Below are 27018 nucleotides of genomic sequence, written 5' to 3' on the forward strand. Positions count from 1 at the left end.
CCCCAAGCCACTTCCCGTCCTGGGCGAACCCCGGCTCCTTGTCCATGAGGTTCTGCTCCAGAAAAGTTTGCACGGAGCCCGCAGAGCTGGATAGAGTCGAGCCGGGCTTCACACTCCAGAGTCAAGGGCGTTCAGGCTGAACCCGCCCTCGACCCTGCGACCAAGCTCGGCTCCTGCCCCTGCTCAGGGCCCAGGCCCGAGCCCCCGGGGGATGGGGATCGCCTGCACGCGCCCCACAGAATTTTCTGGAAGTGAAGAGGGAGCAGTAAGGGTCGGGTTGGTTGGGGGGGGGGCGGCAGAGGGATCACAGTTGGCCGCAATTTCTGCCACTCTCGGGCCTGTCTGGCTCCCCGGCTAGGGGCCCAGATGGGAAAGTTGCCTCGAAGTCGGTCCACGATCTCACGCCGACCTCTCTCCTGCGTCTCTTGTGTCTTTGCATCCTCATGCAACCCAGGAAGCCAACAGCGAAAAGACCAATAACGGGATTCACTACCGGCTGCAGCTCCTCTACAGCAATGGTGAGGCTCCCGTCGGTCCGCGCCAGCACCCCGGGGGGGCTCCGGGTGAGGGCAGGGGCCGCGGAGAGCTCCAGGTGGACAAGAGCCCCAGCACAACTCAGTTGTTGTCCACCATCGTCGGTATATACTGGCCTCACCTGAGTTTCGCCTGAGGCGGTTTCACCTGAGGAGTCCTTGACTGGCCCGTGGACTGCGGTGTTGGGCCTGTGCTTACCTGGGGCCAGGTGTAGTTCGTCTACTGTTGTTGGGCCGCTTTCCCCTCCTCCCCCTTTAAGGCCCATTCCCTCCCCTTAGCCCGGTCTCCAGGCCCAAAGTCTCAGGGGGGCTAGAGAGATCTGTTCCTGAAGGCTCCGGGAGAGTGTGCGCAGGGGCTTCCGCCGTGGGAAGCGAGAGGAGCCAGGTGGGCGCAGCCCCATTCCCCGCTGCAGTGCTTGGGGGGCCGGCTTGCCAGGCCGCTAGGGCTAGGCCCGAGGCCCTGGTCTGTATCCTGGGGATCGGGAGGGGGTCCTGTCTGTGCTGCTCCGGGGCAGTTGGAATTCCCTGAGCCTTGGAGCCCCATTCTTTGTTTGTTTGTTTGTTTGTTTTCGCGCAGATCCCCTTTCACTTAATTCTCCTTCGTTCCCCTATTCCCTCCCTCGCTCCCCCAGGGATAAGGACGGAACAGGATTTCTACGTGCGCCTCATCGACTCCATGACAAAACAAGTAAGTTTCTTCATTTCGCGCCGCAGGGGTGCTCCAGGGAGGCAAAATTTAGGGGAGTCTAGAAGGTGGCTGCTCCATAGCAGGGGGCTGGGACTCGAACTCTGAACACCAGGGCCTACCGCTGGCCGGGGCCCTTAGGTCAGGTTTCCAAGGGCTGATCCGAACATGCACTTGAGCACGCGGCAAATGGCTCGACGGCTCTTTCCAAGGGAAACTCGGACCTTGTGCATTAAGGCTACCGGGTGCTGAGTGGGGAGAATGTGGTCTCAACTTTCTTTGACCCGGCAGGGAAGCCTCAGGGGGCACAGAAGGTGCCCAGGGACCCCAGTGTGGAGTGGGAGGAACTTGTGAAACTCAAACCACCTGGGCCTCCCTCGGGAGGCGGACGGGAGGGGGTGTGGATGAGGGCAAAGGCAGTTTCTCTAGGAATGGTGAGAGGGCCGAGAGCACAGATGAGCCACTTCACAGATGTTTCAAAAGGAGGTGGTCGTGGTGGTGGTCGTGTTGGAAGAGGGAGCCACAATTGTTAGAGGCTATTTTGCAAAAATCTTCCTGCTTTTGCCTCCAAGTTTGGCAGGAAGCCAGGCAGCGTGAGTGAGCTTGTGGTCTTAAAGGTACATAGACGGCATTTTTCTTTAGCTCCCCAACACCCGTGAGTCAGGGAGTGTACATTAAGTTTGAGTTACGGCTTAAAAGATACAATTATGAGCCCAATCAGAAAAGAGGCCTGACATTTTAATGAGGCGCAAGAGCTTTTTTCTTTTTAATTTTAGGAAAAAAAGTTTAGTTTCAGAATTAAGTAGCTGGTTAGGTAGTTGGAGGACTTAGAAAAAAGAAGACAACTTTATTGGATGGAGGGAAAGGAATCAGAACAAAGAGAAAAGTTATGCATTGTATACCAACTACCAATTTAGCAAGAGGGTTAAAACTTATTTGCTTGATTGTGACTTAAACATTTTTCTTTTAAAATAAGGGATGTGATTTTTCATTGACACTGGTTGGGAAGGCTTCAGATTAGAAAATACATGCATATTTAAAATTTGTTTTTAGGTAAGCTGTGGCTTAAACATGCTCAAAGTGCACATCATTAAGCTGTTGGAAGTCTTAAAATCAGCAAGGAAGAATTTAATAATAGTTAATTTTAATTATTACTCTCATAGTTCATTGTGAACCAAGTAGAAAAATGAGGGTAAGAAATGTATTTTTAAAATAGTAAGTGTTTATTGAAATCTATTTCAAGTATTTGCCTAAAAATTTGACTTTTGTGAAGGTCTATTTATTTCTTAGTTGATAGTTCAGGGTAAATCCACATTTTATACTTTTAGTTTTGGTCTTTTGTAAAATTGGTTTTGATTATTATATATGATAATTCCCGTTCAATTGGACATGTTGTATTTTGTTAAAAATTTTTTTCCTGTTAGGCAGAAACACAAAAGCTTGATTTCAGTAACTTTTTTCATGATATCAAAACAAAAAGGTCTTCAGTGGAGTTTTGTTTTTAAAAATTGTCTCTGATACCCTCGATAGCCTTCCCTGACATTCTCATCACAGCAAGAAAAGATGGGAGGGGGAAGTAGGGGGGAATCATGAACCCTAACACATATTCCATAAGCATTTATTAGAATTTACTATTTGGAAGATAAAACATCCCCACAAACTAGTATGGAAGGCCTGCCTGCTTGTGCAACATCGACCACTTAAATACTAAATTACAGACAACACTCTGAAAGGAACAATTGTAAAGAGCACAAAATAAGGACACGTTTGAAGTGATTAACTCCTCTCAAAACTTTATTTTAGACCCCTGACACAAAAAAGCACCCACAGAAATTGATTTTTCTCATTATGAGCTGAAGAGACTTTACACACTTTCATGTGGTGGGGAAGTGATCTTTTATATTTTTATAAAAGCATTTTTATGATTTTTAGAAAGTATTACATCAAATATCATTTTACTAACAAAGGCAGGGTGATTAAGAAAAACTACAGCTTAAGGCATTCTTTGACCTCTTGATATCATGAAGTCAGTTGTGTGTGTGTGTTGGGGGGGGGCAACCAGGAAAGGTACAGTTTATTTTTAATAATAGCAGGTATGAGAAAGTCATTTGCCATCATGGGACATCTCCCTGGAAGTTAAGATTATCAATGTATGCTGTTCTTTATTTTGGTGGAGAGTGACCTGAAAAAGGTTTAAAAAAAATTCTCTGAATTTAGTTTTAAAAATATCAAGGAGTTTTTGGAGTCACACCTGTTTGCTTTCAGAATAATTGTCTGATGCCTTCTGTGTAGCTTTCACTTTGAAAGGCATCCCTTGTCCATTCTCCGGTTGCCTGTGGGTTGATTATGTGCTGTAAGAGTTTGGGAAGTAGGTTAGCCTCTTGTGTACGCAGTTAACACAATAGGCTTTAAAAGGCACGTCAGTTTGAAGAAGCGTGACTTTCCTTAGCTGTGACATAATTATTACATTTTAGTTCTGATGAGTAAAACAGTGGATTCTCATTTAGCTTGAATTATTCTAAGATAATTAACTACCAAGTCTGATTAAAAACTTCTTAAATTTTTGATTTTAGTTAAATGTACAGTGACCCCTTTCATCAGAAGTAAGTCTTGATATTAGCTGACTAATTAAATGGTTACACCTCACCCAACCCCCCCCCCCTAAAATTCTTCTAGATGGAAGCAGGATTTTGATACTTAGAATGTAGACTGGAATAATTTTAGTGATGGGATGAGTTCTAATAACATCATGCATTTTGAAGGGAATATGAAGCTACAGTTCAAGTCTTTCCTTAGCTGCTTGTTTATCAGAACATTTTTTTCAGATCAAAGGTGCCGCTTTATGTGTGTGATGTCCTGTCTTTGACTCACAAGATGGGGTTAAAACTCAAAGGGAATCTTTGGCAAGCAAAATCCAAAACTAGCTGTGTACTCCATATTTTCATAGAATGTTTCTGATCTTGGGTGGAGTTAGAATCATTGAGATCAAACAGATATGTACTCAACCAAGATGTATTGGTATGACACAGTGTTTCACACCTTTTCAAAGTGTCTCATTACACCGTTTTGGGTAATGACTCTTAATTTTGGACTCTACCAGAAAGATGAAGCTCCGTTAGAAATGAATGTGTAAGGATGTGAGTCCCCTTATCCCTCAATGTCTTTTATAAACCACAAAGGCTATAATGATATTTTAAAAATTCATCCACCAACTAGAAAATAAGAGGCTTGCTTTTGGGAAGGGTTGTTCAAAACCAAGTTTAGCTGCACTAAAAATAGGTTGTTTTTGTGTCATTGCTGTTTTTGGTATTCCATTAGTGAGCATGCAAAAAGGCCTGTAGAATCCAGAAGTTCATGGCTGCTGCATCCAGAAACAGCATCTCCTGCAGAAGCTCAAATGAACCTGGTGGGGGAGGTCTGAGGTCTAATGTGCCCCATTTCAGATTTTCATGTAGCATTTGAAATATGATTACCTTCTGTGATTGCTTCACTGAGTTATTTATCTTTAAATAGCCTTTAATTTACCTTCTCTCCTAACATCTTGCTTTTAAAAAGTAACATTTTTATAATTTGAAGAAAGGTACCAAATTCCATAAAGTTATCTTAAACAGAATACTGCTTGTCCCCCAACAAAAGCTTTCTTTTTTTTCCCCCTCCTCTGGACAGGGGAAACTAATAGCCACATAATCCTTGCATGTATAGGATTCAAAGGTAGGTGGCATGGTGAGGGGACTCTGAAAGGTCCTTGCCCCGTGGGAGATTTGAGGCACAATAATCATAAATGCTGTCATATTTCTCTTCCCAACTAATCTTTATATATTTGTTTTGATGTTCCCGGTACTTTGAGTTATTGATGCAAGTGCATTTTTCCCTATTGATTGTTTCATTACATCCTGCCACAGCTCCGTAGATTTGATTAACAACCCTTTCAGTTCATGGTTCTTCATTGGTAGATAAACACATTTTTCGTCTATCAATAAGTTCCAAAGGAATTCACTCGGCCAGTAGAGAGGTTCTTTCATACATTTGGGGAAACGAACAACTAAAAAAAGGACAGGGCAAGATCATAGTCAGGAGCCATATTTCAGCAGCTTTCTTTCTCCTTTGGTAACGCCAGAAATGCAGGTGATTTGAATTTCCTTGCACATAGAGGAATGAAGAAGTTTGGAATTTTTATGCATGATCAGGACCTGTGTTTGGGAAAATGTAAACTCATCACAGTGGAAAATGTGTTGTTTGGAGTCTGGGGGTGAAAACAAAGCTGATGGTTTTGGAGAGATTGCCGGAGCCAGATGGCTTAGTACTTCCCCAGTCTGGCGGTCCAACTGCTCCCTCCTGGATAATATACAGCCATTTGTTCGGGGATATTTACGCTAGAGCTGTTTCCATGTGAATGTTTGAACAGCATTAAAAACGAACATATTAGCAGTGATGCATTTATTGAACTTGTATGGCTACACCAATAGACTGTTCTTAGGCCTTTACTTATATTGCTGAGAGGCAGGAAAGAGGAGGGTTTGGATGTTGGTGAATTGTTTACATAGTTGTTGAACAAGGATAATTTGGTCTTAGTGAGTAATTAGAATACGTAAACACTTGGAATCAAACTAACTGCAGTGATGGTAGCACCTACCTCGAAGCTCTGTTGTGAGAATTATATGAACTCATACATGTGAAGTGCTTAGAACATTGATGGGCAGACATGAAGTGCTTAATAAACTAGCTGCTTTTCTTATTATTATTGTTATTATTAATATTGTCCCATTGGGTTGACAGAGCCAGTTGAATCTACTAATACAGATGTAAATGTAGTTAAACCATATGAGTGAAATATCTTTTATTACCCCTGGAAAAGGACATATAATATGGGGTTGTTAGAATGATTCAGTTTTTATCTTGGCGTTTGAATAATATAAGGGATTTTTATTTCTTCGACACTTAAAAGATGCATTCTAAAGCTAACTGCTTTTGGTACACATTCTCTTTTTATTCAGGACTGTGATATAACTGAACAGCATACTGAATATGATATCATTCCTTTGTAACTTTCCTAAGTCAGTCCTGAAAACAGCCTGCTTAGCTGCTGAAATTACATCTTCGTAATTTGTTCAACAGTAGCCAAACTGCTAATTGAAACAAAAGAATTTTTAAAATTTTATCCCACTATTATGTTGAATTGCTCTTTGACACAATTGTTTATGAAATGTCAGATTTGTAGTGTTTTCTTTGGCGCAGGTTAATTTTTATCTAGGGCTTCTTCAACCTTCTGGAAATTTCTATGATTACATGAACTAGCCCTTTTTTTCTTTTTTTTAAATGACAAGCTGTGGTACTTAGTGGTCAAATGAAATGATTAATTACAGTATGTTGATATTGTAGGTGTTCAAATTATTTTTTGATTAGTTTCAATTTTTTGGTAATTTGCTAACAAAGCCTTGTTGACAATTTGTGTTTAGAGGATGCTTTACTTCTGGTTCAAGGAGGCCCATTCATGAACTAATTTTTTTTAAATGAACTGATAAGGCAACATGTTATGTTTGGCCTTTTATTTTATATGTGGAAAAAAGAGTAACATATTTTCAAGTTTACTCTTTTGGTTTAAATGGAAAACTAGGAATTTTTGTTACAGTCCTTCCTTCCTTCCTTCCTTCCTTCCTTCCTTCCTTCCTTCCTTCCTTCCTTCCTTCCTTCCTTCCTTCCCTCCTTCTTTCCTCCCTCCCTCTCTCTTTCCCTGTTTCTTTTTGTCTTTCTAAATTAATGATGACAAATCTCCTATTGTGTGATTGTAAACAAAAAAGTCTAATAAAAACATTTTGTTTCTAAAACCCTTTTGGATTTTGACAAACCAAAGTCAAAATATTCTTCTTACTCTTTCTTTTGGCCTGGATCACAAGGAGTTAAAACTATTAGAAAAGTAAACAAAGCCATGCTTAATTCTCTGTATTTCCTTTGGCATCCTATTGAAGTGCGATCCTGGTGTATGTTCACTGTGTATTTTTTTGTTTTACTGTGTGGTCTTTATCCACAGTAAGTTTCAATAACTTTTAAAACCCAGTGATATTTTAGAAAAGCAGGGATGAATCATACTTCACAAGATGCCTTCTAAAACTGTGGCAACCAAGGAGGATTTTCACTATTGATTGATTTATATCTCTTTAAAGATGTGTTAGGTTAGTTTATAATTGGGCATTTGAAATGGATGGTATTTTATCCTTTCACAGTATACCTTCTGCATTGTTGCTTAAGGATGTAAAAGTTTAATGATGCCCATTTCCTTCTTATTTTTTGTTAATTATAAAACATTCTGGAAAAAAAAACCTCTAAAATTTGAAAGTTAATCGAGTTGAAAAATAATCACATATTTTCTTTCTGCCTAATACAAGAGGGCATTAAGAAAAGGGAGGTTAGTATATCAGAAAAATAAATCTCCAAATATGTCAAGTTTCGACAACTTGTTTGTCAACGTCACCAGGTTTTTAAAGTTGAGATGAAGTTGACTCTGTTTATTCTCATACCTTTTTCCCCCTAAACATGCATTCTTGCCACTTTAATGCATTTATTTGCCATTGGCAGGATTAATGTAAACATTATTTTCTATCTGATATTGTCTCTTTTTTCTTAGCTTAAAACTTCAACTGGCTTTACCATAAGTTCACTTATTGAAATAACATATTTCCTGGGCCTTCTCTTTTCCCCCTGCCCATCTCTGTAACAGCCCTCCCATCCTTGCTCCTAACAAACACACTGATTTATTTAAACCGTTGTTGTCTTTGTCGCTCCCAATGCAGACTACCTTCCTTGCAGGGAGCAGACGCATGATTTACTATGGAGAATGAAAATAAGCCTTCTTCTTGGTGTCCCATTGTTTGGGCCCTAAACCAGCTGTCTATTAAAATGGTTTCACTTAAAGTGGTTGCTGCTGTCTGTGTGCTTCCGTGATCTCCCAGCTGATCCAGCCTCAATGAGCTTTACCCACACCCCACAGAAGCATATACTTAAGTTAGGAAGAAAAGTAGAAACTTTTTCCTAAGTTGGTATTCAAGCGGCCCTTTCCTTTTAGGCTGAACGTCTGGGTTTGCTGAACTGTAAACCAGTCCTGGTGTGTGTACTAAATGTAGATGGGAGAGAATTGATTGACGTGTGGCTATCAGTAGTGTGGATAAGTGGGAGGGTGAACTTGGTGGCATTTTTAAAAGTCTTTTTGTTGACACTCTGCCTTGGTGATATTCGTCAAAATGAATTTATCATGGTTTTCTATATTGGATCTTATTAGACTCCTGGCCCATAACTTTTACTTGATACTGTGTGTGTGTGTGTGTGTGTGTGCGCACGTGCGTGTGTGTGTGTGTGTTTCAACAAGCCTTTTTGGTAACAAAAACTGCTTTTGGTGGGATGGAAGGTGGATCTGTCTTTGAGTTCCATTCCATAGCTAACTGACCTTGTTACACCGAAGTTCCAGTTGACTCTATTCGAAGGATTTTAGTTTTTACACATAAAGTGAAAAGGCTCCCTGTCTCACTTGCTCTTATTTCAGAAGTCACAGAAGCAGCGAGTACCTCTTCCTCTGTGCTTAGGTGCAGAAAAATATTGTCCTGTCGAGGCCCCAAGGAAAGGGGCAGCAGCAGAAGCTTCATGCGTCATTTCTTCCCGGAGTTCCTAACCACTTCGCAGCAAATCCAGACTCGTGCTTTCATTTTTCTGTGCTTGATTTCGAGAAAGACTCTCCATTTTGACTCTGCTGCCAGAGGTGAAGTGGCAGTGTGGCATTTGGTAGAGAGATGTATTACAGAGGCCCTGGGCCTTCAGCAAATGATGTTCTGTCACCACAGACAAAAACACGGGATTCCTGGGGGTTCGTGGATTATTGACTGTTTGTGGCGTCACGTGCATTTTTGCAGCTTGTCTTTAATTGAATATTATCGTGGGCCCACTGATTTTCATGGAATTGACAGCCTCAGTAAAAGGAATACATGTCATTTAGAAATAATCAAAACAAGGTCTGGGGTAATGGATACTCCCTCCTCCCCAAAAGAACCAAACTTTTTTTTTTTTTAACAGGAGGGAAAACCCCTCACCAATACCTGTGAATTTATTGTATTTACCAAGTAACTTATATTAGTTAGCATGGCAGAAAACTAAAGTTGAAACGGAGTTTATCAGGAGTATTAAGAGAAGGTATGAAACACAGCAATGATAGGATTTTACAGAAATGAGTAATTAGAATTTTGTAGCACTGTGGATGAGATCTAATCAGTTACTTGCATTGTTGCTTCGGTCTTCCAGCAGTGATTGCAGTCAATAGAGCAGGCAGATAGAATTTTTTGGTTTTCAAAATGCTTTCCACTACCGTAATGCATTTTTCTTGAGTAAAGCAACTTCTTGGGTATTTGAAAGGTTTTCCTTTTTAACAATACCGGAAAGAATCATCAGTGTGAGCTGCCATAGCGAGATGATGAAAGTTTGAGGGATAATGTAATATTAACACAATCTAGATGATCTCCCCAAAAGATAGTTATGAATTACGGAAGGTGTGGGGGTCTGGCTGGTGATCTCCCATGGACAGTGGGCGCCCCCGTCACCAAGTGGGCAGAGGTTACTGCCGGGAGCGGACCTAGCTGGCAGTGAGATTTGATACTCTGAGAACTCAGCACCGCGTCTGTGGTGCTCTGGCCCTGAATTGTGTAACTTTAAGTCTGAGGAAACTTCAGACAAACCCAAATGGAGGGTATTCTACAAAAGAACTGGCCTGTATTTTTTCAACAGTGTCGGTGTCATGAAGGACAAAGACTCAGGAATATTCCATATTGGACTTGTAACAACGGAATGCAATAATTCATATTGTTTTGTTGTTACAAGGATGTTATTGGGTAATTGGTGAATCTCAGTAAGGCCTTTAGATTAGGTTATTGTTTCTGTTAATTTTCTGATTCAGATAATTATTCTGTGGTTGTGTAAAAGAATTCCTTGTTTTAGGGAAGTACATGCTGAAGTATTTAGGGTGTGTCTGTGATTTACTCCTAAATGGTTCAGAAAAAAAAAATAGAGAAAAGTAAAAAAGCAAATTTAGTAAAATGTAAACATTGGAGGAATCTGCGTAAAGAATATCTTGGACTTCCTACATTGCTGAGGATTTTCTGTAAATCTAAAATTATGCCAAAGTAAAACTTAAAAATAATAGGCTAACCATAAAAAATCATTTTGATGGGCCAATGGTAGGGAACTGTTTCTTTTTTAAGCAGGCCCTTTTTGTCATTTTTTAATTTGTTGCTGTTTTTGTTTTGTACGGAGTTAGATACCTTAACCAGAGCCTGGTCAGGGGTCTCCACACATGGAGTTTTAAGCTTTCCCCATTACTTATAGGCTCCAAAAGTCCAAGATTCATAAATAAAACATGTTAGAGCCAACTACAAGGTACTGTAGCATCCAAATGTATTAAATAAAGATAGTCTCTGGTTGATTGAAGTAGTTTTATCACCCAGCAGTTGAGGGGTCTGTGAATGTGTGAAAGTAATTTTATGGACAATTGGAAGCTGTGTTGTAGAAGTATTACGCAGTGATGCAGTGTTGAGTTAGTTAAAATGTTTCCCAATGCAGAGCACTGTTCTATTAGGAGTTGTGAGTTCTCCTTTGGCTCAGGTATTAACATGTAGATCTTCCAGGAAGCCGAAGTCTCAGGGAAACTTCCCAGTGATCTTAAGCAAAATGTTTGTTGCACACACATTACTAAAAATGGACGGAAACATCCTGGCTGGTGAGGTGGGTTGGGTCTCCACATTTTGAGAATCAGATGTAATTCTGCTTAGTTTAGGGTGACGACTGTGTGCCTTAAGTCCACACAGAGGCTGGCGAGCATTACTGTTCGGGTGGGTGTACACTCTGGAGAGCACGTGTTTCCAGCCCGTTAGTGGGAAGAAGGGTTTTTGCCCCGGTTGATGAATCATCTCAGAGGAGACAGTGAGTGAACAGACTCATTGATTGCACCTCCACTTGTTTCCTACTGCTCACTCTGGAACCTACAAGTTGGGGCTGGAAGTAGTAGATGAGGTGGCAAATACGTGCACATCTGTGCACTTTTCTGTATTTTACATCAGTAGTACCCCGATAAACCTGCTGGGTTTTCCTCTTGCCACTGATTCGGTTTATGTTTATTCTGAGTTGAGAGGACAGACGCCCATCTCACACGCTGGTGCAAAGATGAGTATCATCATAGGGTGGCTGGCAGGCCAGACTGGAACGGGCCCCTTCCACTCACTTCAGCTTGGTTCTTACCAAAGTACCAGCCCCGGAGGCTTTAGGCTCCTGAAAGCTAATTAGCCCGCAGCAGGGGTGGAATGACCAAGAACTCAATTTCGATAGTTTGTTCTCTGCTACTTGACCCCATTCTTAGCTCCAATCCTGCCTTTGTTTGCAGGCCATAGTGTATGAAGGCCAAGACAAGAACCCAGAAATGTGCCGAGTCTTGCTGACACACGAGATCATGTGCAGGTAAGAAATACCTTATTCTCTCCCTTTAATTAGCAAAGAGAAGACGGATTTGGATTCCGAATCTAGGTGAACTCGGGTTTATTTTGGGGTGCACATGGATCTTGCTTCCATCAGACAACCTAAAAAGAACGGTTAGATCTGAGTATTTTGTACTAAATTGTCAGGCATCAGAGTGGTCCTCAATTATTTATTAGATTTCATCCTGTAAGACATACATTTCCATTTTGATATCACACTGTTAATGGGCACAAAGCAGAACCCTCCCCTTCTTCCTTTCAATCGAATAAAACACAATATAACCCTTTTAGTGTTAATATATGCACTCAACCGCATTGCCAGTGAAGTGAGTAAGAGTTCTATTGATGTCAGCAGAAGCCTCTGTTTGCTAAGACTTAAGGTATAGTTCCTCTTTTTAATTCTCCCACTTGAAAATATGACGCTCAGACATACGCATCGTTTCTCTTTAAATTGAGCGTGGATTTTCTTTTATTCCCCCCTCCTTGACTCTGATCTCTTAATCTTAGTTACCCTGTATATAACTATGACAACATGACTAATATTTCTCAGGGTCCCTGAAAGGTATGAAAACTCATGTCATGCACCAATGAGTGTCTTTATTTTTGCATGGTATCAGACTGAGGCTACATTTGAAAACAGGCCTGTGGAGCACATTCAGTTCCATCCCCCCCTCAAGTCCTCCACCTGGGGGAGAGTAGACCAGAGAGCACCTTTGAACTTGCACTTTACAATTCTCATTCTTTATAAGATAACGCTGGTACTTTGCTCCTGATGTATTCTGAGTAATTGGATAAAGCATGAAGATGCCACTATGTGTCAGAGAAAGGCTCCTAATTGCTTTGTTAGCCATGCAGGCTCTCCCTGGCACAAAGCAGACCTGGCTCCTGACTGTGAAGCCCTGACCAATGCTGCTAGGACTTAAGTGTGGGCGGGTTTTATTTGCTGCTCATGGACTTGTGGAGAAATCAGTCTTAAAACTCTACAGGTGGAAATAAATTAGAAAGGGCTTAATGTGTTTCCTGACCAAAATCTCAAATATTGACTTCTTTATCTAGAATTATGTATGTATCTAAAAATTTCCTTTAAAAAACATAATTCTACTATATTATTCTAAAATATACAGGAGTTTCACAACTTTTTGCTTCAGTGATTTATAAAACTTGTTAGTTACTCCAAAAACAGTTTGCTTTTCTCTAACTTTAAAGCAGTAGCAAAACCCAAAAATGTGGTCACAGATTTCTTAGACGATATGATTAGGCAAAAATTAGTGTTATACTGTATGTATACAATCATACAATTACAGCTGATTTGCATTTTTTAGAATTAAAGGAGTAAAAAAATTTTGAAAAGCATTAAAACATGACATCCTTTGTATTACTATTTTTCAGACTATTTTAGATTCTCACAATTAGCATGTCATTAAAATGACTTTTCAGTGTTCTATTACATGTGATTCCAGCAAAACAGGAAACAGGAAGATGGATCTCAACCAACAGGCCAACTAATATCTATATGTTATAGATTTGCATCTCATATCTGTACATGTTTGGACTCTGCAAGAAATAATTCTGTTCTTGAAATCCTTAAAGATATATTACACCTTTCACATACAAGCCTACCCTCTATTAATGCAGTTTGTATTTTTCTTGTTCTTAAAATTCATTGGTCCAAAGTACTTTATTATGCTGGTTGCTGTGCTTTACTGCTGATGTTCTTTCTATTTTTCAGAAACATAAAAATAGCAAAAATAAAACTCTTAAGCCACTGAAGGCAAATGATGCTGTTTGTACTGCATGGCTGAAAGGGAAAAAGCCATGTTCAAAATGTCATCCTGTTAATGTTACAGATTATGGGGTTTCCTGGCTGCCCGTAGATGTGTAAGGGGTACTGTTTGTTTACCAGGCCTCCCTGACCCTCTTCCACAACCTGTCATCTATTGTGTGGCTAACAGTTTCTTTAAATTGCAAATCTGATGCTCTTTAGGGGGCTTTAGGGAAAAAAAAATCTCACTTTCCACATCATCCTATTTCTCTTGATTTCTTGCCTGTTGTAAGTGGAAGTTGGGATGTGCTGAATTTGCACCAGGGGTGCAAATGCAGGCTCAATTATAAGCATAAAATTAGAGTCTGTTCACCATTAATCAGCCTGGCTAATTGCTATGCACCACCATTAGCCATATGGTGTGAAAGACAGCTTGCTCTCCCCAAGATGAAATTTCTTCATTGCAGACATGAAATAGTGAGGGCCCTGGATTTTAAAATAGCATGTTTTAGATATTTAATTTCTAAACAACTTTCTGCTGTGCTTTCTATCAAGGCTAACAGCACAATAAAACTTTGCGTTTATGTCACAGAAGCTCTATATTTATAGTACGTTGGAGGGGTGGTAAAGGAGACACAGAATTTACATCAACAGGAAAGGGCTTGGGATGATTCTGTTTTGTTGCAGGGAAAGGAGGAAAAAAGTAAAAAAAGAAAAAAAAGGAAGGAAAGGAGAGAAGAAATTTGTGTCTCAGGTGGTTACAAATTTAAGAGATCTGTTTTGTTCTGTTGTGCGGAGAACCCCCTGGCATGAACTGACTAAAGGACTCAGATTATAATTATTGCCACTATTTGAGGCAAAACCTCTGACTTAATGGCGCAGAGCTTTCTGTGGAATTCTGGCAGAGTGTCTACATTTTCGATAAACTGGAATCTGTCATTATATTTTGCTAATACCTGGCGGTTAAAGTCTTAAAATACTATGGCCCCCATGAAGGATTTTTTTTAAAGCTGGAGTCCATAAGGGATTTGATTATAGGTGCATTGCAACATCCTGTGTTTAAATGAGAATGGAAAGTAGGAACTATGTTTGGTAGATGGGCCCGGCTTCCAGCCCCCTGGGCAGGCTGAAGCAGTTTCTCTCTCTCCAGTGCACGGGACCATTTCAGGGGTTGGGCGCTCTGCGGAGGAGAGCGATCTTCCCCCATTGTCGGTGCCTGGTTTCTGGTGGGGCATGAGTTGGTTCTCAGGGTTAGCCTCTTCCTTGATCCGGCCTCTTCTTCCTTCCTCTTTTGCTGGCTTATTCTGATTGTGTATTTCAGATTCCCACTTCGGCATGCTTGTTTCAGGGACGCATCCCTGGCCTTTGTCCTCAACTCTGGCCCCTTGTTAGGCAGACATCCCTCTTCTGACAGCCCTCAGCTCGCTGTAACCGTGGGGGCACAGTTCGTCTTCCTTGCTATGGCAGGGAAGTTACTCAGTTTTCCTCTGTGCCTCGGGCGTTCCATGTGTGAAAGGTGGGGGGAAACTATTATCTCGTAGGTGGTTGTTAAGATTAAATGCTCTAATCCCCATAAGTGTGTAGCATTGTGCCTGACACATAGGGAGTTCTGAATGTCTGTTATTATTTATAGTAGTAGCAGTAGTATTAGTAGAGTATTAATATTAACAGAATCAGAAGTAGTAGAAGCCATAGAAGTGGTACTGAGTGTCTAGCTAGGTGCCTGGCACATAGTCGTTCAGAGGGAAAGGTTGAGGAGCTTTGAAAGGAAGTGAAGTGTCTACAAAAGTATGTATGTACTTTGTTCATCCTAGCTGTGGTGCTTCAGCATGTTTTCATTCATTCTTTGAGCACCTACGGTGTGCACAGCACTGTGGGATGCTGAGCCAAAAAGGACTGAGTCCTGCAGTGGGAGAGCTGAGAGATGAGGGGAACCGCGTGGGCCGATAGGTGGACTGCGCTGCAGAGAGGTCCACTGTGAAGAGACTCAAGGCAAAGGACTGTGGCCATTCAGAGAAGATAGGACATACATACATGCAGGCAGGCAGCAGCCACAGGGATGAGGAGGAGTGTGAGGTAGGACAGGGATTTTAGAGGATGCATGAAGAAGTGTCTGGGCCCGTTTTTCTAGTGGTCCGGGTAGGATTTCTCTGTGGAGAGGTTGCAAGGTGGTTGGACCTGTGGCCTGGAACTGGGAAGAGAGCCAGGCTGAAAACGAACCAAGTTCAGAGTCTCTTCCCGAAGGTGAGAGTTGAAGCTCTGGGCCCACAAGGGATCAGCAAGCGTGGGAGAGTGGAGAGCAAAGAGCCCTAGGGATATATTTGTGAGGAATCATCACATGTAGCAAGGAGGGGTGCTGTGCTCGAGAATTAGGGGGAAGCAGCTTGAGCAGAGGCTGCAGAAAGAAGAGGAGGGTGTTTCCAAGATGGGGAGCCCTCCCTATACAGGCTGGGGAGCTCCAGATGGACAAGAAGCCTGAGAAAAGCTGCCAAAGGCCCCTAAGTGAGTGAAGCCAGTTTTTATGGGGGTGGCAAGAAGTGAGGGAGACTCTGGCAAGGAGAAAGTTGGCCAGCAAAAAAAAAAAAAAAAAAAGCAAATCTTTATCTTACTTAAGAGAATGGGAAGCCTTGACAATGTATGTAAAACTGAGGGAAAGAATGGACTTATTCTGCAACTATTAATCAGACTCTTCAGTGAACTCCCATATCTCCTTCTCCAGCCACTTTGGTTTGAGAGGTAAGATGTTTTCCTTTTTTACTGCAAAGCTTAGAGATTGATACAATGTTTTTCTCCGGTTGAGAGAGCCTATACTTCTAGGAGAGAGCTGCATGTTCCTAAGACGAGGATGTGCAGGTCCCACGACTAGGAAACGTCTGTTTCTTGCCCTGATTGATGGGGCTGTGTGTCAGCTCACTGGAGATGCGCCACCTGTGTCAAGCCGCTAAGGAAGCGACTCACACGTTTGCCTTTCCCTGGGTGTGCAGAAATGTCCGGGCAGTGCATGAGCCTGCTGGGGGAAAGGCTGCTGCTTTGAGTCTGCCATGTCCTTACGGCCCCAGGGGCTGGGTACCCACTCCTGTGCTGGGCCCCAAAGCTCTCCTTCGGGTTGTAGGTCGAGAACCGATGTGAAATAGTGGGAGTCCTTCCCGTGACAAAGCAAATTAGGGAGCTCTAAGGCCCTGGTGGACACCTGCTTTAGGCCTGACAGGCACTTAAGTAGGAGCCTAAGAAACACCTTTTTGAATAGATGGAGACCCATCGGTCACACAGTAACGAGGGCATACTTATCCCTGTGGGTCCTTGCATCACTACCATAACTTTTCCTTTGAAATGCTGTTGCATCTGCTGCCCCATGTACTGTATTGTTTCCTTCTGAGCCCTCTTCTGCCTTAAACACAGTGAATCGGGTTTTTTTTTTTCAGCTGTCCTTCTTGGGTAAGGCCCACCTTGTGTAAGGTGGAGGTTGGTGCCCATCTTTCTGGGTCCTTCTGAGTTCAGCAGAAGAAAGTAGGGGAAGTCCACTCAGAGCACAGGGGACTCTTGTGGGCAGGAAACACTGTCACGGGAAGGTGGACAGGCCTGCCTGGTGCTGGGGTTGGAACTAGGGAGCTGCAGGGGCCGGAGGTCAGCTCAGGATAAGGGAAGACCTTCCTCCCAGGGATGGTTGATTTTTAAATTTGTCAATAGGAAAGTCATAATGCAGTATAAAGCAGAAGACTGAAGATTGTATTTCAGTAAAATATGTACCCCCATTCTTCCCCATTCATATCCCACTCCCCATAGGTTATGGCTTTGAAGTTTCTATTCATTTATTCAAAAAATATTTTCAGAGTTCCAAAAGTGTGCCGGGCTCTGTTCTAGTTGCTGGGGATATGAAGGTGGAGAAAAGATCTGAGATCCTGTCCCCGGGGGGGCGGGGTTTCTATTCGAGTGTGAGAGTCAGACAGTAAAGGAGACGACCAATAGATGTAAAATACAATGGAGTGAGTGCCAGGAAGAAGGGTGGAGCAGAATAAGGGGCCAGGGTGGTCCGGGGGGCCAGGGAGGGCCTTTCTCAGGCAGCGACCCTGGGCAGAGACGTGCGTGAAGTGAGGGCGTGAACCGCACTTGCGCCAAGTCCTCTTCCCCTCCCTCCGGCCCCCTCACGTTTTTCCTCCAGAAGCAGGACCATACTATACATGGTATGTTGCAACTTGGTTTTCTTAATTCGTAATCTAACGTAGACTTCTTTTCACGAGAGTGCATGAAGACCCACCTTCATTCTTTTTAAAAATTGTTTTTAATCCTCACTCGAGGACATTGTTTCCATTGCTTTTAGAGAGAGCAGAAAGGAGAGAGGTGTGGGGAGAGGTGGAGGGGGGTCAGGGGTCAGTGGGGCGGGGAGAGAGAGAGAAACAAACACTGATTGGTTGCTTTTGCAAACATGCCCAGAATCCGCACCTACAACGTGGGTCTGTGCTCCGACCAGGAATAGAACCCACAGCCTTTCAGTTTTAGGGACTGTGCTCCAACCAACTGAGCCACATTGGCCGGGGCTCCCCTTCATTCCTTTAATGCTGCACAGGGCTCCATACACACATGTACGTGTACATACTGTACATATGCACACACATACACACTTGCAGTTCAAGTGGACTCCCACCCCTGACACTATACTGTCGTCACTGGGAGCGGAGCCCTGGAACCTGTTTGGGGGATGCTGAGATGCAGTGACATGACCCGAGAGACAGGAACCTGTTGGGCCATTTTTCACCCTCTGACTAGAGTTTTTTTGAATGTGTTAAGTGACCTCCAGCAGCCCCCTCATTCCTTCATCCCCTCATTTTGTTCCTATTCTGTCCTTCCTCCTGCACTTCTGTCCGAATCTGCCTGTTCCCCTGGGTCCCTTGGGGCACGGCACCGAGGGGTGGGTCTCACTTTTGCTGTTTTTTGATTCCTCTGGCTTCTCTAAGAGGCACTTTTATTTTAAGGAGCTAGGACAATGCTTAACTCAAAGGCCATGTCACCGGCCGACTGTGGCACTGGCCTTCGGGAGGTGGGTTAGTGTATGTAGTGGAGCGGGGGGGGGGGGGGGGGTGAGTGAGGGGAGGAGGCCCTTCCTTCCATCAGGGGCCCAACCTGCCCACAGGGGCAGCTTGGCTTGCTTTCTTTATCACCTCTTTTCTTGGACTGTATTCCCCTCCCAGTGCATTATATTCATTTATGAAATTGATCTATCAGTCTAATATTTGAACTTAATTAATAGAACATGTTCTAGAGAACTGTCTTAGTCTAGGCCTTATGCTACTCTTTAGGTAAACTAAATGAACAGTTTCTCCCTTTATGAAGGACATGAGTTCATGAGGGAGGGGTGTGGAAGGAGAAAGACAGCAACCAAAAACACACAGATCGATATGTAAGAATGCAGTTTGCATTGTGTTAGGAGCCCTGAAAGGAAACACCAGGAAAAAGTGAACTTGGATCAAGGGCGGGTGTCAGTGCCAACCTCTCAGAGGGAAGAGCCCAGAGGCCGAGGTTTGAAGGGGTCCCGGGGCTGCCTGATGAAGGGGTGGTCAGAGGAGGAACAGAGTGGGTCAGGGGCCCTGCCCTGGCCTGAGCCTGGGGCCAGACTGAGCTTGCCATATCAGAGAGATTGAACTTGGCTAGCGAGGCTGCAGCTTGGCAAGTTGGAGGAGAGTGGCCGGAGATTGGGAGGTGGTCTGGCATCATGTCATGCCATAGATTTATTCTAAGTGCCGTGGGAAGGCATTAAAAGGTCTTGGGCAGTGAGGCGATACAGTCTCATTGACATTTGGTAAAGGTCCCTCAGGCTGTCGCAGGGAGACCAGGTGAGAGGACACTGGAGGAGACCAAGGGGAAATCAAGGTGACTCAGACCAGGGTGGTGGCAGTGGAAAGGGAGAGAGTCAGATATGGTTGAGATGTAGGTTCTACCACAAAGTTATCATTGTGAGAGTTGGAGGAGTCTCTGGTGGGCATTTAGTCTGGGCAGGACCTTGGTGAGGGCACATGGTCCCTGCGGACTGCACTGGCCACTGCTATTTTGAAAAGGAAAGAAAATAAAAAGGCAAACAGACAGGAGACATAGGCCACCTCATTCATGGTTTTCTCCCTGGGTAAAGGGGGCCTTGGCCTCTGTTGATGGGCTGCTCTTGGAGACTTGCTTCCTTTGCAGAGCATGGGGCAGCCCTTCTCAGATGGGGGGGGGGCGGGGAGGAGGGGGTAGGACCCAGGAGAGACAATGATGCTGAGCACTTAGTAGGCCCAGCCTTCAGGCCCGGCTTTGCACCGTGATTGCATTGACTCTGTGTCCCCCACTCAGAGGTGGGTGCAGCAATTGCTCTATTTCACAAGTGAGGAAACTAAGACCCTGTGAGCGAGAGCACGTTGCTCAAGGTGATGCAGGTAGCTCAGTCCGATTCCAGAGCCAGTGTCCTTGACTACTGTGTTCTTCTGCCCTTGAAATGTAGAGGCTCAGCATTCAGGGATCCCCACCATTGTACTTCTCATTTCTTGTTCTCTCATGTGTCTCATGCATTGGGACACTGTGGGCTTTCTGTCCCCGAGTGCTGGTGTAGCAGAACTCTGGCCTGGAGGAAATCGTTTCCTCTTAATCAGAAAGACAAAGGCTATAGGTGGTGGAGTGGTTCTTAGCTGGGGTTTTGAAAGAAGGAGATACAATTCTTGCTATTGCTTTCTGCACATATGAGAGACACACAGAATTAGCACCAAATTTGGAAGCCGATTCTCTTCTTAGGGATATAGTTACAGTCAGGAAAGAGACTTCCCAACTTTGGTGAAAGACTCCCTATGAAGAAGTATTATTTCTGGGTCCTGCAAGTGAAGTTCAATGTTTGGTTCTCTCTGGCAGCTCTAAATTTAGGCTGGATGATTCACTAAGTCCAGAGTGTGTGTGTGTGTGTTCACATACGTGTGCCTGTGTAAGAAGAGGGAGGAAAGTACATTTTACTTGTGGTGCCTGGTAGTGCACACTTGGGTAACTTCTCTCCTCCGTGGCTGGTCAAACACGTGCTTTCATAGTGTACCTCTGGGTGTCGCCTGCCCGGTGGACACATGGCTTTATTTGCAAATGAGGCTCAGATGGTAGGCTTCCACTGACCATGGGTAATTTTCAAAAACCATAATCTTTTATTTTTTAGAAGCATCTCAGTTAAAAAACAAACAAACAAACATCTGAGAGCCTTGAGGTCACAGCCTGGGTGGGATTTGGATAGTGGGTTCTTTTCCCGCCCATGGCTGTGTTTTTTGACCTAATAAAGGGTGCCCACACTCAGGGCTGCCGGGCCTTCGATCAACTGTCCATGGTGCTTGCAGAGATCTTAAGTGGTGGCCAGCTCAGGGCTCAAGAGCCAGAGGACAAGGCCATCTCTGTTTCCTTGTATCTTGTATCTTATTTGTCTTAATTGTTGTGCAGTACTTCTGTTCTCATGAAGATGGTTCAAAAGCAAACACTTACAGCTTTATCTTAGAATGCCTGTGGTTGAAGAAAATGTCTCCCATACAAAAGAAAGAAGAAAAAGGAATCCATTTAACACAGAATGACTGGAGGGGGAGAAATCACTCATCCCTCATTATTGACGCCTTCCACACAATTAGTGTGATCTTGAGGGAAGAACATTTGAGCCACCCACACCCCTGCACATTCTCATTGGGTGGATGTAATAATAATGCATTTCACAGTGAACTCTTCCAATACCTCGGGCAGTGATGGGGAGACCCCATCTCGGGGCTGTCAGTCCTGGCTCCCGGAGAGTCCCTTTGCCTCCCTCCTCCTCCGTGCGGGGAGAGGTTAAGCCTGGCCATTAACCCATAGGTGACCCAAATAGAATTTTCTGTCCCAGGGATCCGCTGATTGCCAGGTATGGCTTCGTGGTAATTCTAGCATTTGCAACCCAGCAATTTGAACCTTCTGTCTGCCTAAATGATGATTTTACATTGTAATGGCTGTACTAAATCCTTTTGCTTTTGCTCCATAGCCGCTGTTGTGACAAGAAAAGCTGTGGCAACCGAAATGAGACTCCCTCAGATCCAGTGATAATTGACAGGTAGGGACCACTCTGCTTTCACTGGATTCTTATTCCTCGTTATAATGAAACACCTGCCTCGTGTCGCTCATGGGTGAGGGTTAGAAATGCATGTGGCCGAAATCCGCCCGTTGGCTGTGACCTAATCTGCGCCGAGCTCTTGCGACTCCTGGGAAAGCCATATGGAATGTTCTTTGGAGGCCTGTTTTCTTGGATGGCTCTGGTTTCGTGTCTGATTCATGCTCCGAAAGGGATCTTTTTTTTCTTCCCTGACTTTCTGTGGCTCAGTCCTCATGCCGTGCCAGGAAGCTTCAGAAATAAAATAATAATAGTTTGTGATTTATGAAATGTGGTTGGGTGCTTATAAATATTTAACTTTTATTTGAAAAATGTTTGAATCATTATCACTTTTAGCTACAGTAGTTCTGTTGGATGTAATCCATCTACATTTTAAGGTTTTATTTATGCATAAAAGCAGTTTTAAAGAGATCTGTGAAGCAAGATTTTCTACCGTTATTTCCTGGGGTTTGATTGCAGCTCGTACTGTATTGTAAGTTGATTAATTTATCCTGCCTGTCTTAATTATCGTGTTTTTAAACAGATCCATATTACTAATCTGACATGACCAAGTAAATCACTGTGGGACAATAAATCTGTTTTAGTCGTTCGGTGCAATTTCAAGTCAGTGTGTGTGTGTTCATATTATGCAAACTTGCATTTCAAATATTCCTTTTACATTTTAATTATTGAAATTCATTCTATGGGAACACGTATGATAAAACATTTGTTCTACGGCATTACTCACCGAGAGTTAAATGTCCAGCAAGGGGTATAGATACAGTCAGTTGTCAGCGAGGAGAGGAGGTAGCACTCCCCGCTAGCTGGAAAAAAAGTCTTACAAGTAAGACCGACGGATGCCTCGTTGAAGGAATCTACAGCTGAACAAAAGCCCTGTTTGGGGTTTGGTAATATCGATTTTTGACAACTTCCCCCCACTTACCTATCTTTCCCCAATTCTTTACCTTCTAGAGGTTTGCTTTATCATTTTTTAGTTCACTGAAAAGTGTTTGCTTCATCATAATTTATGACAAAACATTGATTGTTGATTTTGACTCATGTAGCTTCAGCCTAATTTTGATTGTTACGTTACTTTCTAAAGCTTACAGTTCCATCCAATATTTCAAGTAAATATTTCTCACTAATATTCACTAACAATGTGCATTTTTGCCTGATAAATGTGTTAATATACGTGACTCAGAGTAAACACAGGTAAATGTTTAATATGTGCTGAGACTGTGCTGCCGCCAGACTCAGAAGAGCTGGTTTGTCTGCAAAAGTGGGCCTGCCATTCACGCAATTTTTTTTTTTCTGGCAAGGGCCATTAAATTTTCAAATGGGATAAAAAAAATAGGCATAACCTTTATGCTGTTTGTTTCACTTAAAAACACCTCTCCAAAATACCATTTGTTATTGGAAGTGTGTTTTTCTTACTCATCCATCAAAAAGAAAGTGTTCTGATCAAAGGCCCCGCCCAAATACTCCCCCAAACTTTGAAATAAGCGTTTTGTTCTGTTACACAGTTCCTTTTGGTTTTGATGATGACAAGAGCCTTACCTTGCCACCCTCAATGAAAACACTTTTTTTTTTTTTTTTGTGCTTGTGAATGGGTTAAGCTTTTAAGTTCTTCGTTTGGTTTTAAGCCACGACTCTGATATAGAAGGTTGATATGACTGTGGTTTGAATAACATTTGATTTTGACCTGTTCCTGTGGGTTGCGATGGCAGAAGAAACTTGACTCAGCAGCGCTGTAATTAGCCCGGCCGTGTTTTTGAAACAGGATTGTGTTACCTGGATTGCATTAGTGTGGCTTCTATTGTTGCCGCTCTGCATCTGTCCCAGTAGGGTACTTAAAACCTTTTCTTGGCTGGGGTAGTTCAAACAATTTAGGCAAAATAAGTATGCACTTTATACTGTTGGTGGCTTTAGAGATATTACTCATGACATTTATCCTTTTCACTTTTTTTTTCTTTTGGGTTTGACAAAGTAGAAAACAGTGTGTAGCCAATGTTGGTCTCTTAAGAGAGGAGAACGTTAAAAACAGCTGAAACCCAGCGCGTCTGCACAAGTTGCAACATATGTTTATTGGCTGGCTGTTGCCCCTGTCTCCCGTGAACTGTCTTTTTAAGCAGGGGTGCCAGCTGATACGCAGAACCCCACTTAGCTATTCTTATTTGCATCTGAGTTTTCAGAATTTATTTGTCCTTCAGTCTGCCAAAGGTTTTAAAGCTCCAGTCTTGTCTAGGCTGTTACGTGAAACTTCCGTTATTAATGACGAGAGAAGAGAGTAACAACAAGAACTTACACAAGGAAGGGCAAAATAGAAAAGATTTTTCAATTCCATAAAATTGCTGCAAAGGAGAAAAAAAAACAAGGAAGGCAACCGTGTTTGAATTTCATAGTTTCCAATTTGATTTTGTATTACTGATTGCATAATATCTGTGTGACATCCTTAGGGTTTGATTTGTTTTCAGGTTTATGAATGTGAATCGCTGCACGTTTGGTAAAAGTGGGTTATGGGGCTGCATCATTCCGTAGCAGTAGTAACTGTTTCTACAAGACGCATACAAGATGTAATTATAGAACTGAGGGTCTAGGCAATCTCTGTGTTAGGGTTTCGCATAGTTTTAACACGCAGTTGCCTTTTGGGCACCAATAATTTTTAGCTCCTTTTGCTTGTCCTTCAGATTTTGGAAGAACACTGCTTAAAAAAAAAACCCATACTTTTAGCAGTGGTTATTCAGGAAAACTATTTATAGGGTAGATAGAAGAGGCTTTCTGGTCATACGGCAGTGGTGCAGGCTAAGCTATTTCTGTGTTGAGTTTTGGCTGTATTATTTGCCACCAGTGACTTGGGGACATCAGCTTGGCATAGTCTGTTCAAAAAGTGGAATTAACAAAATGAGCAGTAGTATACTGTGATCTGGAAAATGGATTTCTACTTTGTTCTTTGATAATAGCATGCAGACAGTAAGAAAAACGATCCTGTTGGCTTGTGACAATTTGTCGAGTCACATCCAAAAAGTTTGTTGGAAAATTCCTTCAAATGTAGGAAACGTGCGTCTGGGGTTGACTGCCAGGTTATATTTCTGTCCGATGCCAAGTGGCTTGATTAAGAATGGTAAAACCCAGGCTGTGCCCAGTGATCCAGATATTTGGGCTGTGTAGACATGGGAAATGTCAAATATATTATATTTAACAGCTGATGACCAGGAACTAATAACAGCAAATTTTATCATTGTTGAGGTAAAGGGCTATGTGTAGTAATTACTGTTAAAGTAAAAAGCAAAAAATGACTTGCGGTTATTGAATTAAGGTTGAGATTGATTTAACATATTCACACAGTAACTCAGATTTGAATTTAAAAGGTTCGCAATAAAATTCGTGTTTAGAAATTGAATAAATTGTAGTTTTATTACCACATTGGATATCCTTGTGTCCTAACCTTTTTCCTTGGAGTTATCTTAGTTCAATAAATAAAACCTCATTAGACTATTCCCATTTCAACGAGTTTATTAAATTTTGCAGGAGTAATTAGCATAAGCTGTGCTAATTTTTCTGGAAGACTAATGAGGGAGGTTCTTAATTAGGTTTACTTTGTAAGAATCAGAAAAAATGATAATGACAAAAGTCACATAGGGTAGTCTGAATTGGGAACCTAGTTTTTCTGAATCCATAGGAAAAAAAAAACCCCTTCCATTTTCTATGCAGAACCTTCTCTATAAATGCCTGAGCTGAATATATTAAGTGTGCAGCATGTTGTTCTGTACCTAGTTAGTTAGGACTACCAGCCACTCTTGTTGTACGTCACCAAACTCCTTATTCTCCTGCCCTTGCCTCAGCCAGCTATCTTTGAGTAATGACATGGCTGAATACAGATGGTCTTACATGTCTTTCTCCAAATTATACTGTAGCTTCCACACGGAGCCCGAATTTTTTTTTTTTTTTTGCCAGATTTGTGTCCCTTATTTTCAGTGGAGCAGGATGGAGGGCAACTCCATAGTTGTCTGTTTGTTTGGGTTTTCAGTTCAGGATCAGTATGATTGACGGAGTCATTAGACCCTAAGCAAAGGGAAAAAATGAGACCCCAGTTCTTTATTTCCTTGTGCTGTGGAGTCTGAGCAGTTAAGAGGGGGTTTTTAAAAATAGAAATAATTAAGGATGAAATTCTTGCTCGAGTTACCTTCTCCTGTCTCAGTGTGAATTTAGACATAGGCTAGCCTGCAAGTTTGGAGTGCCTCACAGCCAATGTTAAAAAATGGATTTTTAAAGCCTGTCAACTAAGATACCTCTAAAGGTTTTGAGTTTGCTTATCATAACCTTAAAAGAGTTGTCTTTTCCATTCACACAAATTCTTTTAACTATGTTGGAGGTATAAGCTTTGCCATGTAACATAAAAATATAGTGTGTGTATGTATATATATATATATGTATGTATGTATGTGCACACATACACACACACATTTCATAGCATGAGAAACCTAGCCCATTTGGAATTACTATTCTTCCACTTACTCGAGTAACTTCCCCCCCCAAAACAAAAGCCTATATATGTTTTTTTTCCAGTATTAAACAAACTTCTATTTAAGTAACATTAATTTGATTTTTTAATGATTATTAACTGACTTAGAATGTTCAGGGGTAAAAATATTAGAATGCTTATTTTACCTGTTGATTTTGTGTGTATATATATATATATATATATATGTGTGTGTGTGTGTGTGTGTGTATCACCTAGATCTTCTGTTTATATATTACAATAGAAAAGCTTAACCACATCAGGGTTGTTCAAAGAACAGTTTTATTTAAGATCTATTCTTCATCCAAGAGACACAAACACTTTGATAGGAGTTTTCAGAAAAGTGCAGATTATCTTATCACCAGGCGAATTTTTTAATTAAATTGATCCCGATGTACTTATATATAACATGTATGTTCATGTGTATGACAGTAAAACTTTAGAATTAGGATGTAATCATGTGAGGGCTTTTCAACCAATGAGCAAGGTGGGCTATTTCCTAATGCTTGTATCGATCATCACAGACTGTGAAGGCATCTGAACCCAACAATCAATGACTTCCTTCTGTCTTTTACGAACAGAGTAAATCCCCAAATTCATTAACAGTTTTTCTTTTCTTCTTCTGTAAAATTAAAGTCCTCACCGAACATGAACATGAAGATATACTTTTATTAAAGCTGCAAAAGAGGCTTTGACAGAGTTTACTGGCTTCATTTCATTGACCTTTCAACTCTTAATATATTTGGTCTTCATCCAGTTTTTAGAAGGACCAACTGCTAAACATAAGCCCCGTGTAAGAAACACGGATGACTGTCTGGGACATGAAAAACCAGAGGTGTAAATGCATTTTTTGGAGTTCCAATGAGCCTTTATACCACCTGATTGCCTTACCTTGAATGCCAGGTTAAATAAAAAG

The 27018-nt window shown here is 42.2% G+C and overlaps 1 protein-coding gene across 8 annotated transcripts in view; it reads left to right on the forward strand.

Moving 5' to 3' along the window:
• Positions 1-27018, forward strand: part of EBF1 (EBF transcription factor 1) — a 376209-nt gene that overhangs the window by 3385 nt on the left and 345806 nt on the right. For all 8 annotated transcript variants that reach the window (XM_053665916.1, XM_053665917.1, XM_053665918.1 and 5 more), the window contains exons 3-6: positions 455-518; positions 1166-1221; positions 11630-11703; positions 21479-21547. In XM_053665916.1, the coding sequence (XP_053521891.1) occupies positions 455-518; positions 1166-1221; positions 11630-11703; positions 21479-21547 (263 nt within the window). The remainder of the gene's footprint in view (positions 1-454; positions 519-1165; positions 1222-11629; positions 11704-21478; positions 21548-27018) is intronic.

The sequence above is a fragment of the Artibeus jamaicensis genome, unplaced genomic scaffold (assembly GCF_021234435.1).
Source record: "Artibeus jamaicensis isolate MK-2021 breed Jamaican fruit bat unplaced genomic scaffold, CSHL_Jam_final contig_432, whole genome shotgun sequence".
NCBI lineage: Eukaryota > Metazoa > Chordata > Mammalia > Chiroptera > Phyllostomidae > Artibeus > Artibeus jamaicensis.